The 15061-nt window shown below is 48.2% G+C and overlaps 1 protein-coding gene across 2 annotated transcripts in view; it reads left to right on the top strand.

Moving 5' to 3' along the window:
• The window catches only part of IRAK2 (interleukin 1 receptor associated kinase 2), a 58395-nt gene that overhangs the window by 24037 nt on the left and 19297 nt on the right, over positions 1-15061 (top strand). Inside the window, exons 1-7 of one of the 2 annotated variants that reach the window (XM_033865421.2) lie at positions 2350-2684; positions 2770-2916; positions 9425-9516; positions 11008-11202; positions 11285-11349; positions 13160-13274; positions 14799-14908. In XM_033865421.2, the coding sequence (XP_033721312.1) occupies positions 2651-2684; positions 2770-2916; positions 9425-9516; positions 11008-11202; positions 11285-11349; positions 13160-13274; positions 14799-14908 (758 nt within the window). In that variant the 5' untranslated portion in view covers positions 2350-2650. Of the gene's footprint in view, positions 1-2349; positions 2685-2769; positions 2917-9424; positions 9517-11007; positions 11203-11284; positions 11350-13159; positions 13275-14798; positions 14909-15061 lie in introns of those variants that run through there. The other variant, XM_033865420.2, reaches the window with a different exon arrangement.

Raw genomic sequence — 15061 nt, forward strand, 5'->3', positions numbered from 1 at the left:
GTGATGGATGTTAACTAGACTTACTGTGGTGATCACTTCACAGTACATACAAATATCAAATCATTATGATATATACCTGAAACTAATATAATGTTCTATGCCAATTATATCTCAATTAAAAAATATATTAACACCTCTCCATATCATGGATATCCACATACATCTTTTTAGTTACTATTAAAGTGAAAAAAAAAAACCTCACACAAGTCAAAATATTTAAAAGAATAAATTCATTTAAAGAGACAGAAGTAGAATGGTGGTTGCCAGGGGCTGGAGGAGCGGGGAGGGGGAGTTGGTGTTTAATGAGGGCAGAGTTTCAGTTTGGGAAGATGAAAAAGTTCTGGAGATGGATGGTGGTGGCGGCTGGACAGCGGCGTGAATGCGCGCAGTGCCACTGAACTGTAGACTTTTTTTTTTTTTTCGGTACGCGGGCCTCTCACTGCTGTGGCCTCTCCCGTTGCGGGGCACAGGTCCGGACGCGCAGGCTCAGCGGCCATGGCTCACGGGCCCAGCTGCTCCGCGGCATGTGGGATCTTCCCGGACCGGGGCACGAACCCGTGTCCCCTGCATCGGCAGGCGGACTCTCAACCACTGCGCCACCAGGGAAGCCCTAGACTTTAAAATGATTAAGATGATAAATTTCACGTTAAGTGTATTTTACCGCAATGAAAAAAAACAAATACAGTAAAACAACAAAAAAGTGTACATGGTGCGGAGTTGTGTTAAATGAAAACGGAAAGACTCCCGAACTACACCCCTTACACCCGCTCTGGGCTGTTTAAGAGGTGACCCGGTGTTTTAAAAATATGATCACAGCACCACCCATGAAGTGCCCATCTTTTGAGCTCATTGGTTAACATGTGCTATCTCCCTTAGTCTCATGGAAGTTATCCAAAGCAAACACAGCTGGGAGGTGAGGGAGCTGGTGTCAGGTCAGAGCCTGGACTCTGAACCGCTAAGCTCTGCTACTTCTTTTAGAAGATGGTTCCATTTAAAAGAACAGTATGTCAGTAAAGGAAACATGGAAAAAGTCACCCACTATCCCCCATTCGGCCTTCTGGCCTTTCCTCACTTGCTCGTACCCTTTGTCCTGCTGTTCCTCAGTCGGGGCCCCCCTGCAGAGGGGAGTAGGGATGCTGAGGACAGTGGCCATGTGAGTGGTTCTGCCGGACCGGATGACAGGGAAACCAGCCCCAGGTTTGAATCCCATCAGCTGTTTGACTCGGGACAAACCATTTTACCCATCTGAGCCTCAATATGCTAATAAAATGCAGAGAATTCTGTTAACCATCAGAGGTCGTCAGGAAAACCAAATAAATCTGCGTCGTGCCGTACACACTGGAGTGCTGTTCGCTGAGGCGTTGCTGATATTATTCTAGTCCCACAGCTCGGATTTGAGAAGCTTGGTCCCGTGCTTGGTCCCGTGGTGACGATCGGTTTTGTTGAGAGAGAGAGAGACACTGTTTACCTGTTGGAATAAATGCTCCTGGAGACTCAAAGGCTGGAAGCGTGTGTTTTGTCTCAGCCCCACCTGGTGCCCACGTGAGAGTGAGCGAGTGGGCTGGCCCTCCCTGGGCTTCAGTGCCCTCTGTGTTTTCGGTTCTCAAACATGGGTCCACCTCTGACCACCAGAGGGTGAAGGGCCTTGAATGCAGGGCTGTAGAATTTGGATTTGGTCTGGGAGGCAGTGGGGAGATAGGAGGGCTCACGTGAAGAGTGTGTGCCTTATCCTGCCAGTGGGGAGTCGTAAAGGCTTTAAGCAGGGAGGTGGTGAGGCCAGGTCTGTATTTTAGTAAGATGCAGCCTGGGGAGGGCTCTGGAGGCCACTGGAGCTGGAGGCCGGGACCATCCTGGAGAGAGAATGGCAGTGGTGGGGGGAAGGGAGAGGAAGCAGGTTCACTCGTAGCAGGCTCTGTGGAAGCTGGTGGAGACACACCCTCTGGCACCTTTGGGGTTTCCCAATGCAATGCAAAGAAGTGATTACTCTGGAAAAACAGGTGACCTCCACCCAGGCTCTTTGAGCCGGTCCTGCCTGACCAGGCTGTGTGATCTCAGACAAGCCACTTAAGCTGCTCAGGCCTCAGGGTCCTCATCTCCACCAGGCTGCAGCAAGGGACCTGGGGAGGATTGCTTGCGCGCAGAGCTGGGCCTGGCCGTGCATTGTGCAGTGTCGGCTGGCAGTTGACGTGGCTGCTATTTTCAGGCTTCCTGTCTCTAAAACAGGGAAGGATGCACATGTCTCCACTGCTCTTGGAAGGGGAAGCTGGAGGACTGCCAGTACTTTTATATTTAGGGGCTCGACTTAGGGACTCAGCCGGGTGGAGATCTTTGACTTCCCCACGTGTTCAGGGAACCGTGTGGTCTGCAGAGGCCTTGCATGTCTGCACTCTCATTCCCCGCTCCCAACAGCCCTGTGAGGGAGGCAAGCAGATGTTATCATGTTATCATGATGATCATCTCTCTGTTTCATAGGTGAGGAAACAAGCTCAGAGAAGGAAAGTGACTTGTCTAAGGTCACACAGCAGGTAGGACTGGAAGTAGGTGTGTCTGACAGAGTATCTCAGCTGGACCATTGTCGGGTCCAAGAGCTACACCTTACACATGGGGAGGCCGAGGCCCAGAGGGAAAAACAACTCTCGGGGGGCACATCATGAACTTGAGGCTGAGGCAAGACTCTGATCAAGGTCTCTGATTTCTGGACCCAGCCTGTTGATGGCTAGCCCCCTTCATTGAATGATAATAGCTTTCTTTCTTCCCACCTCATTTCAGGGCAATCAGTTCCTGAAATCAAGTCTTCCATCCCAGACTTCTTGGATACGGTGAAGCCAGGAAAGCCTTTGGCAGCTTCTGTAAGAAACGCTGATGATGAACAAGAAACGGAGCAGCCCATGAGGCCAGCCACCTTTCCAGGCCCGGGTAATTTTAATTTAACTTAATTTTTTAATTTAAAGAAGATTTATTTAAGGAAATGTTTTATCTATAAAGACATTTAGTTCAGCATATAATAGCAAAAAATTGGAAACAACAAATGTGGATGGCAAAATTAACCACAGATGGTGGTGACAATAAAATGCTGCTGGCAATGATGTAGGTCTGTATACATACATGGAAATATGCTCACGATATACTGAGTTTAAAAAGTTAAAATGTCAGACGACAAAAGGATATATACCGTCTATTACCTCTTTTTTTTTTTTGGTTGCTCTGCACGGCATGTGGGATCTTAGTTACCCGACCAGGGATTGAACCCGTGACCCCTGCTGTGGAAACGTGGATTCCTAACCACTGGACCACAAGGGAATTCCCAGCGAGGTGTATTTTAATTGTTATTATTAATTTTTTTTTTTTGGGCTGTGCTGCACAGCTGGTGGGAATCTTAGTTCCCCAACCAGGGGTTGAACCCGTGACCCCTGCATTGGAAGCGTGGAGTCTTAACCACTGGACCGCCAGGGAAGTTTCCCATTTTTGTAAAAAGAAAAAAACAAACTCAGTAACTGGGGGCTTTCTATGTGTCAGACACTGTTCTAAGCCCTTCAAGAAGTTGAGCTATTTAACCCTCAATAACTGTATGAGTTTGGTATTGTTTTTCTCCCCATTTGACAGATGAGGAAAACGAAGCACAGAGAGGTTAAACAGCCTGCCGAGGTCATATGCTCCGGAGCCCAGGTATTTTACCTGTGGTTCCGCAAGCCCCCAGCACAGGCATCTGAGCCATGTGATTTGAACGCTTGTATCCTCAACCGCTGCACACACCCCTACCCCACAGCCTCTCAGCCCACTTCAGCTTTGTCTCCATCCCCTTGTGCCCAGGGAAGGGCTGGGGGACAGTTTGCCAAATGATGGAAGGACTCAGCCAGCGGGTAACTTCCCGAGGGGTACCCGCTCCTGATGCCGTCCTCCCCACCTCTCCCCCGGAGCCCCGCCCGCCTTCTGCTCTCCTGCAGCCTCATGAGTGGAAAGCTGGAGACCCCAAATCCATGAAACCTCCCAAATCCGTTGACGTGGCTCCCAAAGCCAGGGTCAGCGTCGGCTGAGAGGCGCGTGCACGGGCTTTTGCATCAGGCGGACCCATATTTGAATTCCAGCTCTGCCCTTTCCAGCAGGAGAATGACTTAGCCTCTCTGTACCTCATATTCTTCATCTATAAAATGCGCATAATAATAGAATAATAATTCCTAAACGCCTACATCATCGTGTGTGGTTAGGAATCATACACCTTGGTGTTGCCACCACGTAGGTGCTCATTAAACGTTAGCTGATATTAGGAACATTCCAGGCACCCCACGTACGTTGAGTCTGGAAAGTTAATCCTAGACCAAGGAGTCTAAATTATTTCCTGTAGCTAAAGAGTTTTGAAAAAAAAAAAAAAAAGAGCAGAACTTTGATCGGCAATTAAAGATAAGGGGAAATGGTCCTAAAGCTAATATGATACTGATCGATGGCCAACGGGAAAGATAATAATAAAATAGGGAAATTCTAGGGGAGTGCTGGTGGAGCTGGAGGAGGTTACTGGTATAGCAGCTTCTTCAGAGGTTCCTTATTTAGGCTGCCGTGAAAACAAGCATCATTATGTCTCTGCCAGACTTTGCACCCTCCGCTTTCTTGAATGGCACTTGGGAGGACATGTGCCCAGACAGGTCAGGACAATAAATAGAATCTGTAGACAGAGACAGGAAGTTGACTGGCTATCTTTGCCCAAACTAAAAATAAGGGCATCATCATTAATTTCATCAGATAACCCAAAGCCAGTCTTTTCTTGGGAAAACCCAAGGTTCCATTGGGCCCAGAGTTCCAGCTGAGTATCTCGTAGGAGTGGAGAACGTGGAGGCAGAGGTGGCTGGGGAGGAGGGCGCACACAGGGAGGAATGGTGCCGCCTGTCACTGAATCAGCCTGACCACCCAGGGAGGGGGCTCTTGATAGCTGGGGAAGGAGACATAGCCTGCCAGAGCTCCATGGCTGAGCAAGCGGCGGGACTGGGATTCAGCTCAGGTGAATTGTTCCAGAGCCCACATCCTAACCTCTGTAGTGGGGAGAGACATGGAGAAGGAAAATACACGAGCAGATGAGCCATGGACATGTTCTAAGCACCTCCTTAAACAGATTCTCAAAGCTAGATTTCAGATAAAAGGGCTCTGGGGCTTCCCTGGTGGCACAGTGGTTGGGAGTCTGCCTGCCGATGCAGGGGACACGGTTTCGTGCCCCGGCCTGGGAAGATCCCACATGCCGCAGAGCGGCTGGGCCCGTGAGCCATGGCCGCTGAGCCTGCGCGTCCGGAGTCTGTGCTCCGCAACGGGGAGAGACCACAGCAGTGAGAGGCCCGCGTACCGCAAAAACAAAAACAAAAACAAAAACAGATAAAAGGGCTCTGAGTGGCTGAAATAACTGTTGCAAAGCCTTACCTATGGGAGAGACCATCGTCTGTCCATCAGAATTGATTTAATCTACACATAGTTTTACCAGCCTTGGTACCCCACATATACCAGAGAGTGATCTTTGTGCTTTATGTCATGTCTTTTAATCTGGACAAGAACTCTACAAAGAATGGACTATTTCTGTGTTTTTTGGGGTTTTTTCTACATCTGAGAAAGCTAAAGAAAGGAAGCACAACCCACCCAAGGTCAAATCTTTAGTAATGACAGAGCCAGGACTTGAGCTCAGTTCTGTCTGCTACCAAGAAAGAGATGGGGAAGCTGTAGAGGCCGACCCACTGTCAGCCACAGGGCAGGAGCCAGAAAACCCCGAATGAGATGCAGAAACATTGCGTGTTCTTTGTTCCTGCCTGCAGTGATGCAGCTCAGCAGGACAAGATTGGTGCATTCTGCTTGAGAAAGCAAACGTTCTGGAAAGATTTCTGTGGGAAATGGCACCGTGAAGGGTTAACTCTTAGTGTTTTGGAAATGACATTTGTGTAGACCACTGTCTTCCCTGGCCCAGGCCGTCCATGAGTGGAAGCAAGGGCTAGTTCTTATCTGATTTCTCAGCCTTGCGGTATTGGTTCCAATTCCACTCCCTCCCCCCGCTCCCCCTACGCAAACCACAGGGATAAATAGACTCAACCACCCCTAGTAGCCCTCCTGTGTCACAAGAGCAGACCTCAGCGATCCCCCCACACTGAGAGGCCTGGTGCAGCCCCCAGAGCAAACCCCAGGCATCAGTCAGACCAGAGAATCATGGCTGTGTGAGGCTAGTGCTGACCTTGGCCTCGCTGGGCAGTGGGAGAGGATGAGGGACCGTGTGTGCAGCCTGCTCTGAGGTCAGCCCTGGGGCGGGGAGAGCAGATAGAGCAGAACTCCAGGAAAGAGGCAGGAGGGAAGTCAAGTTGGCCTGGAACAGCAGTTCCCAGAGTGTAGAGTGTCTGTCCCCAGTGGTACATGGAACACGGGTGTTAGGCAGAGAATATATCACAGGCACAAAAACTAGGGATTTCAAGGCTGAATATGTAATACGTGAACTGGAGTGGATTGAAAGAAAACATCAAGTAACTCACGGTGGAGCAGGACAGACACACGGCCCACACCTAGGAGATGGATGACTGTGACCACAGTTTGGGTGACTCAGGCCAAGGGTATTGAGCTGAGCCCAAGAGAAGGCAGGCAGGGCAAGGGCGGAGGTCTCCACCTCTGGAGCAGCAGTGGCCAGGAGCCTTACTGCAAGGCAGTCTCCCCTCCACACCCAGTCACCAGGGGTGGGGAGTCGGGGTGGGAGCAGCCTCAGGAAGCACGGCCTGGGTGCATGCGGATGCGCGGATGGATTTAAGTGAACAGCTGGGCTCTGGTCAGTTACAGGGCTGCCAGCTGGTCTGTAGCACGTTGCTGGTTTTAGTTATTTTGTTTTTTATTTTACCTTTTTATTTTTTTAATTGAAGTATAGTTGATTTACAATGTTGTGTTGGTTTTAGGTATACAGCAAAGTGACTCAGTTATATATATATATATTCTTTTTCAGATTCTTTTCCCTACAGGTTATTACAAAATATTGAGTATAGTTCCCTGGGCTCTACAGTAGATCCTTGTTGGTTATCTATTTTATATATAGTAGGGTGTATCTGTTAATCCCAAACTCCTAATTTATCTCTCCCTCACCCTTTCCCCTTTGGTAACCCTAAGTTTGTTTTCTATGTCTGTGGGTCTATTGCTGTTTTGTATGTAAGTTCATTTGTATCACTTTTTTTAGATTCTACATGTAAGTGATATATGCTATTTGTCTGCCTGGCTTACTTCACTTAGTATGATAATCTCTAGGTCCATTCATGTTGCTGCAAATGGCATTAAGTCAATTTTTTTTTTATGGCTGAGTAATATTCTGTTGTATAAATATGCCACATCTTCTTTATCCATTTATTCTGGTTTTATTTTTTCCTTTTTTTGCCAAAGGTTTAATTCCCGTGTCTGAGCTATAGCTCTTACCCTGAAGCTCAGTTTATATATTTAAAAAATGTTTTTGGCTGTGTTGGGTCTTTGTTGCTGTGCGTGGGCTTTTCTCTAATTGCGCCAGCGGGGGCTACTCTTCGTTGTGGTGCACGGGCTTCTCGTTGCGGTGGCTTCTCTTGTTGCGGAGCTCTGGGCTCTAAGCACGCGGGCTTCAGTAGTTGCGGCATGTGGGCTCAGTAGTTGTGGCGCACGGGTTTAGTTGCTACGTGGTATATGGGATCTTCCCGGATCAGGGATCGAACCCATCAGGGATCGAACCCGTGTCCCCCTGCATTGACAGGCGGATTCTTAACCACTGCGCCACCGGGGAAGTCCAAAGGTCAGTTTAAGTTGTAGTGCACTGAGAGACAAAGAGGGTGTGTGTGAATGTGTGTTCGTACCTGTGTATTTTGGGGAGGGGTGTTTGTTGTTAGTACCCCATTCTGGGGGTTGCTGGTGCAGTGTGGGTGTACCAGCACGGTACCTTCTCAAGTGTAGTCCTTTCAAATATCGCCAATGCTGGAAAATGTGAAATAAAGAAAACAAACAAACAAACAAAAGACTCTAGAAGCAGCAGACAATGCAGGGAGAGAGGCTTAGGGGGGCCCCTCCTCTGAGAGGACGAAAGAGCCTCAGGCTTTCTGTCAGGTGAGTTTTGTTTTCTCAGCTGCCTTGGTTAGTAGTTTTGGAAGGCTGATTCTAGCTTCACCATGGTGCTGTTTTCAGTATTCTGAGTTAATGTTGTCTATGGTCAAAGGTCCACATTAATCACGCCTTTCTTGATGAGGTAAGCCAGAAATACTTGAAACAGGTGGATTTGGCCAACAACCCTTGGGTCAAAGTCAGTTTCCCTTGGAAGGGCCGGCTCCCTGTTACTCAGAGGCCAGCCCTGCAGTAGGGCCACTTGGGTGTTTCCAACGGTGACATCTGAAGCTTCAGGCTGCTGGTCAAGGTACTTTCATGTGGGTCAGCTACGTGGCCTGTCTTGTTCCCGGCCTGCACCTGCTCTGACCTGCAGACCCCAGACTGCCCCATTAGCCTTCAGGTTAATCTTCACATGGTGCCTGGTGAGGACACGTCAGCCTCTTTAACCTGACCTTTCCCTGACCCTGAACTACTCTTCAAGCCACACCTCTCTTGTGAATCTTCCACATTCACTAAGGGATTAAGAGCACAGGCTCTGGAGCCACTGACTGGGTGCCCTTGGAAAGGTTGGGTCACCCCTCCGTGCCTCAGTTTCACCACCTGTAAAGAGTAGATGATACTGGCATCTCTCTCCTGGGGCTATTATGAGCGTGAAATGAGTTAGCTTAGGGAAGCATTGGGAATGCTGTCAGTGTTTGCTAACTAAGCGTGCCCGGAATGTTTACCGCTCGCCTGGGCTTTCCTGCTGCCACACCTCCTCGTGGGCCGGTTCCACGGCCTCGGTGCCCTCCCTACGTCATAGCTACTTGTTGCAAATGTTTTCCCCTTTTTGAAGCTCAGGTCAAGTGTTCCTTCCTCTGTGAAGGCCTCCTTGATCTCCCAACCCACTAAGGCAGGCTTCTCCTGCCTCTGCCCCGGGAGGCTGGTTATTGCCATTGCTGCTGCCGTGGAGGTTTCTGGAGGGCAGGCTCTGTAGCTAACGCACCTGTGTCCTTCTCTGCTGCTTTTGTGGGAGGTGGGACAGTGTAGGGGTTAGAAGGCCCAAGGATCTCCATTTGAAGGCCGACTCTGCCACTTACTGTCAGCGTGGCCCTGGGCAAGTGGCCACCTCCAGTGCTTCCCTTTCTCCACCTATCACACGGGGACTTTGTATAGGACCAACCCACAGGGCTGTCATAAGGCTTCCACGGGGTAACGCTCGAGCAGCGGGTAGGCTGGCGCCTGTGGTGTCAGGAAATGGCAGCTGTCATCACTGACAGTAAAATGTTTGTGGAGTGAATGAGAGACTGACTGGATCTGGGGACCAGGCAGGGACCCGTCCCTCCTTCCTCCAGTGGCTGTGGCCTGACCCACCGTCCCTCCTTTCCAGGGCCTGCTCCAGCCAGAGCCAGCCCCTGGGGCCCTGCTGAAGATGCCTCTCCTTCCGTAAACACCGACCTGCCAGCCTCATCCGATTCAAAGGTAAATCCTCTGCCCCCCAGCAGTAGCTCCCAGCTGTGACCCTCTCTCAGAAATGCAACGTGTTTATTCCTCGGGAACAGTTTGGGGGTTAGGGGTCAGGGTGAAGGGGAGAAACGAGGCCCATTGAATTGCTCTGAGCTTCTAAGACTCTCAGTGCTGGCCCTCAGTAAATCAGGGGCGGGGAGAGGGTGCCCTCTAGTTTTTAATGAGCTTTTCCGTTATTTGTATTTAAATGAGAGCTGATAATTGGCATCTTCCTCCTCCCAAAATATCTTGGTTGCAGTAGTCAAAATGCCTCTCCTTCAACCTTTTTTCAACACAAAATATATTGGAGTTATCCTGAATTTTTAATGATTTGGGTCCAGGGTCACAAGTGACTTCTGTGAATCTTAAGCATTTTTGCCTTTCTAGGCCCTTTCTTTCATTTAAAAATATTACTTAAAATTATACTTTACGACTGCAACGATATAAAGATGAACATAATCCAAGTTGGATTAAAAATTAAAACATTTTCTTCAACTTGAAAAGTTCATTTTTGTTCATCAGACTTCGAAAGAAATTATGTTAAGATGTTTTCGTGGGCCCCTAAAGGTGTCCTGGGCAGAGTGCCTGGCAGGGAAGCCAGTGCTACATGGGTCTGGTTAGTGGAGCTCTTGCATAAAAGGGACTGTCAGTTAAGCAGGCTTATTTATTTTTTAATAATTAATCATTTTCAAAGATGCTTTAGTAATTGGAAGAATGATCATGGTATAACGTTTAGAGAAAACACTGGAAATCAAAACGGTGGGTGCGGCATGGTCCCAATTTTTAAAAAGAAATTCTCGTGTATCTAACTGACAAGAATTACACTAAACTTTAATAGCAGTTAAGTGGATAATGAGATCATGTATAATTAACTCCCCTCTAATTATCTAAAACTGTTTATAAGAGCACATATAACTTAAAAAAAATGGAAGTTTATGTACACCTATTTTTAAGAAGAAAAGGGATTGATGCAGAGCTGCTTTTCTTAGGCTTACACAGGTTATGTGAACCTGTGTCCTGCTTCCCGGCATGTACACCGTGTGCAGGACCGGGGACACAAGCCCAGCCATCGACCCGCCGTGTAAACTCACTTCAGTTCTTTGACCCCCTTGGTGCTCACCTTTGTAAACTGGGGGAAAAAAAAAAAAAAAGGAAACCTCCACCATGGGCTGGGAATACTCACATTTTAGTTAATCTTCAAAATTACCCTCCAGGGTATTATGGTTATCTTTATTTTTGCTGATGAGGAAATGAAGGCTCAGAGAGGTTAAGCAACTTGTCCAAGGTCACGGAGCAAGTTAGAAGCAGAGCTGGGATCTGTCCTTTTTGCCATCCCTCCTCACTGGATGAGATGATCCCCTTCACCCCTCAGCTCTGCTGTTCTGAGAGTCCCTGAGGTAGTAGGGAAAATAGTATTTTCCATATTAATTCCATATTAATCTCAGTCTCTTCACTCTGAATTCCCAGGATTTCAGCACCTCCATTCCTAAGCAGGAGACACTTTTGAGCCTGGCTGATGACAGCCTTTTCTGGAGCGAGGTGGACGTGGTCCAGGCAACTGATAACTTCAACCCAAACCACAAAATCAGTGAGGGGACCTTTGCTGACATCTACAGAGGGCAAAGGCTCGGCACTCCATTCATCTTCAAGAAGCTCAGAGAGGTGGGCACTTATTGGTTTCCAGTAAGGGGTGGAGACTACATGGTGAGGCTAGATTTTCATGTTTCAGTGTCTTTTCCCACAGGTGCCCTGTTCAGGTCCAGGAACAATTGAAAAATTCTTCCAGGTAGAGGTACAAATTTGTCGTAGGTAAGCCTCCCCTTTGGAAAATACTTTGTTTGATAGTGATGACCGCTAACCTGTATATAGTGCTTCCTATGTGGCAAGCACGTTTTAAGCATTCTCTTTATGTAAGCTCATTTAATCCTCACAAGACCCCTGTAACAGGGCTACTGTTTTCACATTATTTTACACATGGGCAAATTGAGGCACAGCGACGTTAAGTGTCTTGTCCAAGATCGCACAGCTAGTAAGTGGCAGAGCTGGAATGTGGTTGGTTGAAGTAAAGTGAGCCTCCCCGTCACAGAGCTTGGTGGGGGGGACTGGGAAAGAGAGGGGGAGGACATTTGGATACCTGGACACTTATCTTGGCTCTGCCGTCATTGCCTGATGGATTGAACGCGCACATACTGGACCCCTGCAGTGTGCTGGACACCAGCTGTCATTCAACCTGGCAAGTCACTGTCTGAGTTCCTCTGCCAGTGTGTAGCCTTGGGCAGTGTGTGATGATTGTGGAGTATTTTAAGAAATAAAGAAAATTATAAAGAGGAAAATAGAAATCACCGATTTTCCATAGCACCTATAAGTAACTACTACGGTATTCAGATTTTGATATATTTTCTTTAATCCTTTCTCTCTTCATACATATGCATGACTACACACACACGCACGCGTGCGCATGCACACATATATACACACACATTTATCCACACACAGACACACTTAATGGAAATGGGAAATCTGATTCCCTTTCCACCTTGGCATAGTGCCTTCCTGGAGTCGGTAGTCACTCCTTCATTCATTGATTTGGCAAATGTGAGTCGTCAGTCAGGGCCTTTCTTTGTTCTAGGGAGTGCAGACATGAAGAATACACAGCCAGTGGGGAGTCCAGTGGGGAGAGTGAAGTGTAAATAACTCGACTGAGTGTGAAAATTGTGCAGTAGGATGGCCTGGGGGGAGTGGAGGGGGGCCAAGGGATCAGGCAGGAGGCCGTTGCAACAGTGCTGGGGAGGGTTCATTGGGGTCAGACCCAAGGCAGAGGAGGGGAGAATGAAGGGGGTGTATTGAAAGCTATGTATGACAGTGAACAGTGACTAATTAGATGGGGGAGGTAAGGAGGTTTCTAGGAAACTGGATGGATGGTGGTGCCCTTGGTTGAGAAAATAACTGTGGGCAGAGAAGCAGGTTTGGAACTTGTTGAGTCTAGGTTGTTCACCTGGAACATTGGGATGCAATTTGACAGTCAGTTCTGGTGTGTGGGATGTGCCTGGAGATGAGAGATTTGGGGGTGTTCCTCAAAGAGGTGAGAGATTCCTGGTGGAGAAGCTTATAAAACAAGATGATGAGCCCAGCCAGGGAGATTCAAGTTTCAGGGGAAGGCAAAGGAGGAGGGTCTTAGTGGAAAAGGCCAAGAAAGAGCAGTCAGAGAGGTGGGAAGAGGGTCAAGAGGGAACAGTGACTCGGAACCCACCAGAAGAGGATTTCGGGGAAGAACCCGAATCCTGGGAGTCAAACAGACCTGCTATCTGGTCCTGGCTTCAGTGTTTGCTAGTTGTGACCTTGGGCAAGTTCCTTAACCTCTAAGCCTCTGTTTCTGGAAGACGGTGGTTAGGGTGTCATGTACTTCGAGTTACTTGATTTTAAGCTCCTCGAGGGCATGCAGTTGTCATCTCTACCCTGTTGCTGGGCTCTCAGGGTTTAGAGCATTTAGTACCTGGGAGGTTACTGGTGGCCTCAGGGGGTGGAGAGGGCAGAAGAGGTTTAGGAGGTAGGAAATGGAGCGGTCTTTGATTATTCTTTCCGTCTGACTCCTCATCCCTGTACTGATGTCTGATTTCAGATGCTGCCACCCCAATGTCTTACCTCTGCTGGGCCTCTGCACTGGAGAACAGTTTTACAGCTTGATCTACCCGTACATGGCAAATGGTTCTTTACAGGACAGACTCCAGGGTCAGGTAAGGGGCTCGGTCATGGTCAAAGAACAAGATTAGGCAGTACCCAGTTGGAGAATCAGGGTTAAGGACTTTTAGGAGTCCAGAGGGGAAAGGGGCCTTCGGGAGACCCTTCGAGAAGAGGAGGTGGGCCAAGATAGATAAGATCTGGCTAAACATCTTCAGGTAAAAACCTATTTAAAATGTTTTTTGACAAGAGGCATTTAAGTCAAGAGCAAGACAAAGGTACCCCATAGTGCTATATTATCAACATTGTTCTGAAGGTGCTAGCCAATGCAATAGGACAAGAAGAAGAATTAACTGAGTATGGAAATTGGAGGCAAATTTTTATTAAAAAATGCTATTCTAGTTAATTCCTATTTGCTCGTGAATTTATGGAATATTTCAGAAAAGATACAAGAAACTGGTGCCTTGACTGCCTCTGGGGAGAACTATGTAGATGGAGCATAGGTTGGAAGAGAAACTTTACTCCACACCCTTTTGACCTTTTGCAGGTCATACTATGTGAGTGCTGTATCTATTAAAATTACCATGTTTAAGACAAGCCTCCTTCCCATAAAATCCTCAAACAGAGGGTAAAAAGTCATTCTGCAACAGAATTATTGCTTCCCTTGTCAGGGACCAGACGAAGCAGTTATTCATGGTGTAATAATGATTGGTAGCTTTGCTGAACTCTCACTGTGTGCAAGACACCTTGGTAATGGCTTTACACATCTCCTTCGGACCTTGCCACAGCCCTGGAGGTTTCCCCCATTTTCAAAAAGAGGAGTCTCTGGCACAGAGAGGCAAAGTGACTTACCCAAAGGAACACAGCTGACACGTATCAGGGCTAGAGTTTAAACTGGGTTTGTGTGGCTCCAGATTCCAGAGTTTTTTAGAAGAAGTCCATTAGCAAGGCCAGTTCTTAGAGGCTGTGGGACCTAAGAGACGACCTAAAACATAAGAGGTGATTTTGCTTGGACATTCAGTGGCAGGTAGGGGGCTTTAGACCACCGATAATCCCCATCTTACAATCCCCATTGTAAGTATTACCAATCCCAAATACTTACAAAATCAGCCCATGTGCTTGGTGTGCCAACACAAGCTCCCTAGCTCCTCTCCCAACCAGCCCCTCCTAGAGAAGAATTCCAGAGCTGCCACATGAGAGTCATGATAAAAATAACTTCTGCTTTTTGAGCACCCACTGTGTAACAGGCACTATGCTAGGGGCATACCATTCACTCCTTTGAATCCTTACAACAACCCTAAAGCATAGGGGTTAACATTTCTATTTTATATCTGATGAAGCAGAGGCTCAGAGACGTTGAGTGTCTTTTCCAAAGTCACACAGCTAGTGCATGTCTGAGCTGGGATTTATACCTAGATGTGTCTGATGTCAAAACCGGTACCCTGCCAGTAAACCATGCTGGCCGAGCCCTGTTGCAGAGGACATGAGGGCTGGAGGAGAGACAGGAGCCCAGGACCCTGCCACTGGGACTTTACAAAGGCATATGTGTGACTGTTTTCTCCTCCTTTTCTTTCTCTTAGGGTGGCTCGGACCCGCTCCCCTGGCCCCAGCGTGTCGTCATCTGCTCAGGGCTGCTTCATGCCGTGGAGCATCTGCATGGCCTGGAGATCATCCATGGCAACGTCAAGAGGTGAGAGAGGTGGGCTGGGCCCCGCCCAGGGCTGGGCTACAGGGATGAGGTGTCGCACACTCCTGGGTCCCATTCCTCTCCCTCTGTCTCTCTTCTCTTTCACTTTCTCTCCCTTCCTTGCCTCTCTTGGGGCTCTTCTTTCTTCGTTATGCC

Source organism: Tursiops truncatus, chromosome 10, assembly GCF_011762595.2.
Source record: "Tursiops truncatus isolate mTurTru1 chromosome 10, mTurTru1.mat.Y, whole genome shotgun sequence".
Taxonomy (NCBI): Eukaryota; Metazoa; Chordata; class Mammalia; order Artiodactyla; family Delphinidae; genus Tursiops; species Tursiops truncatus.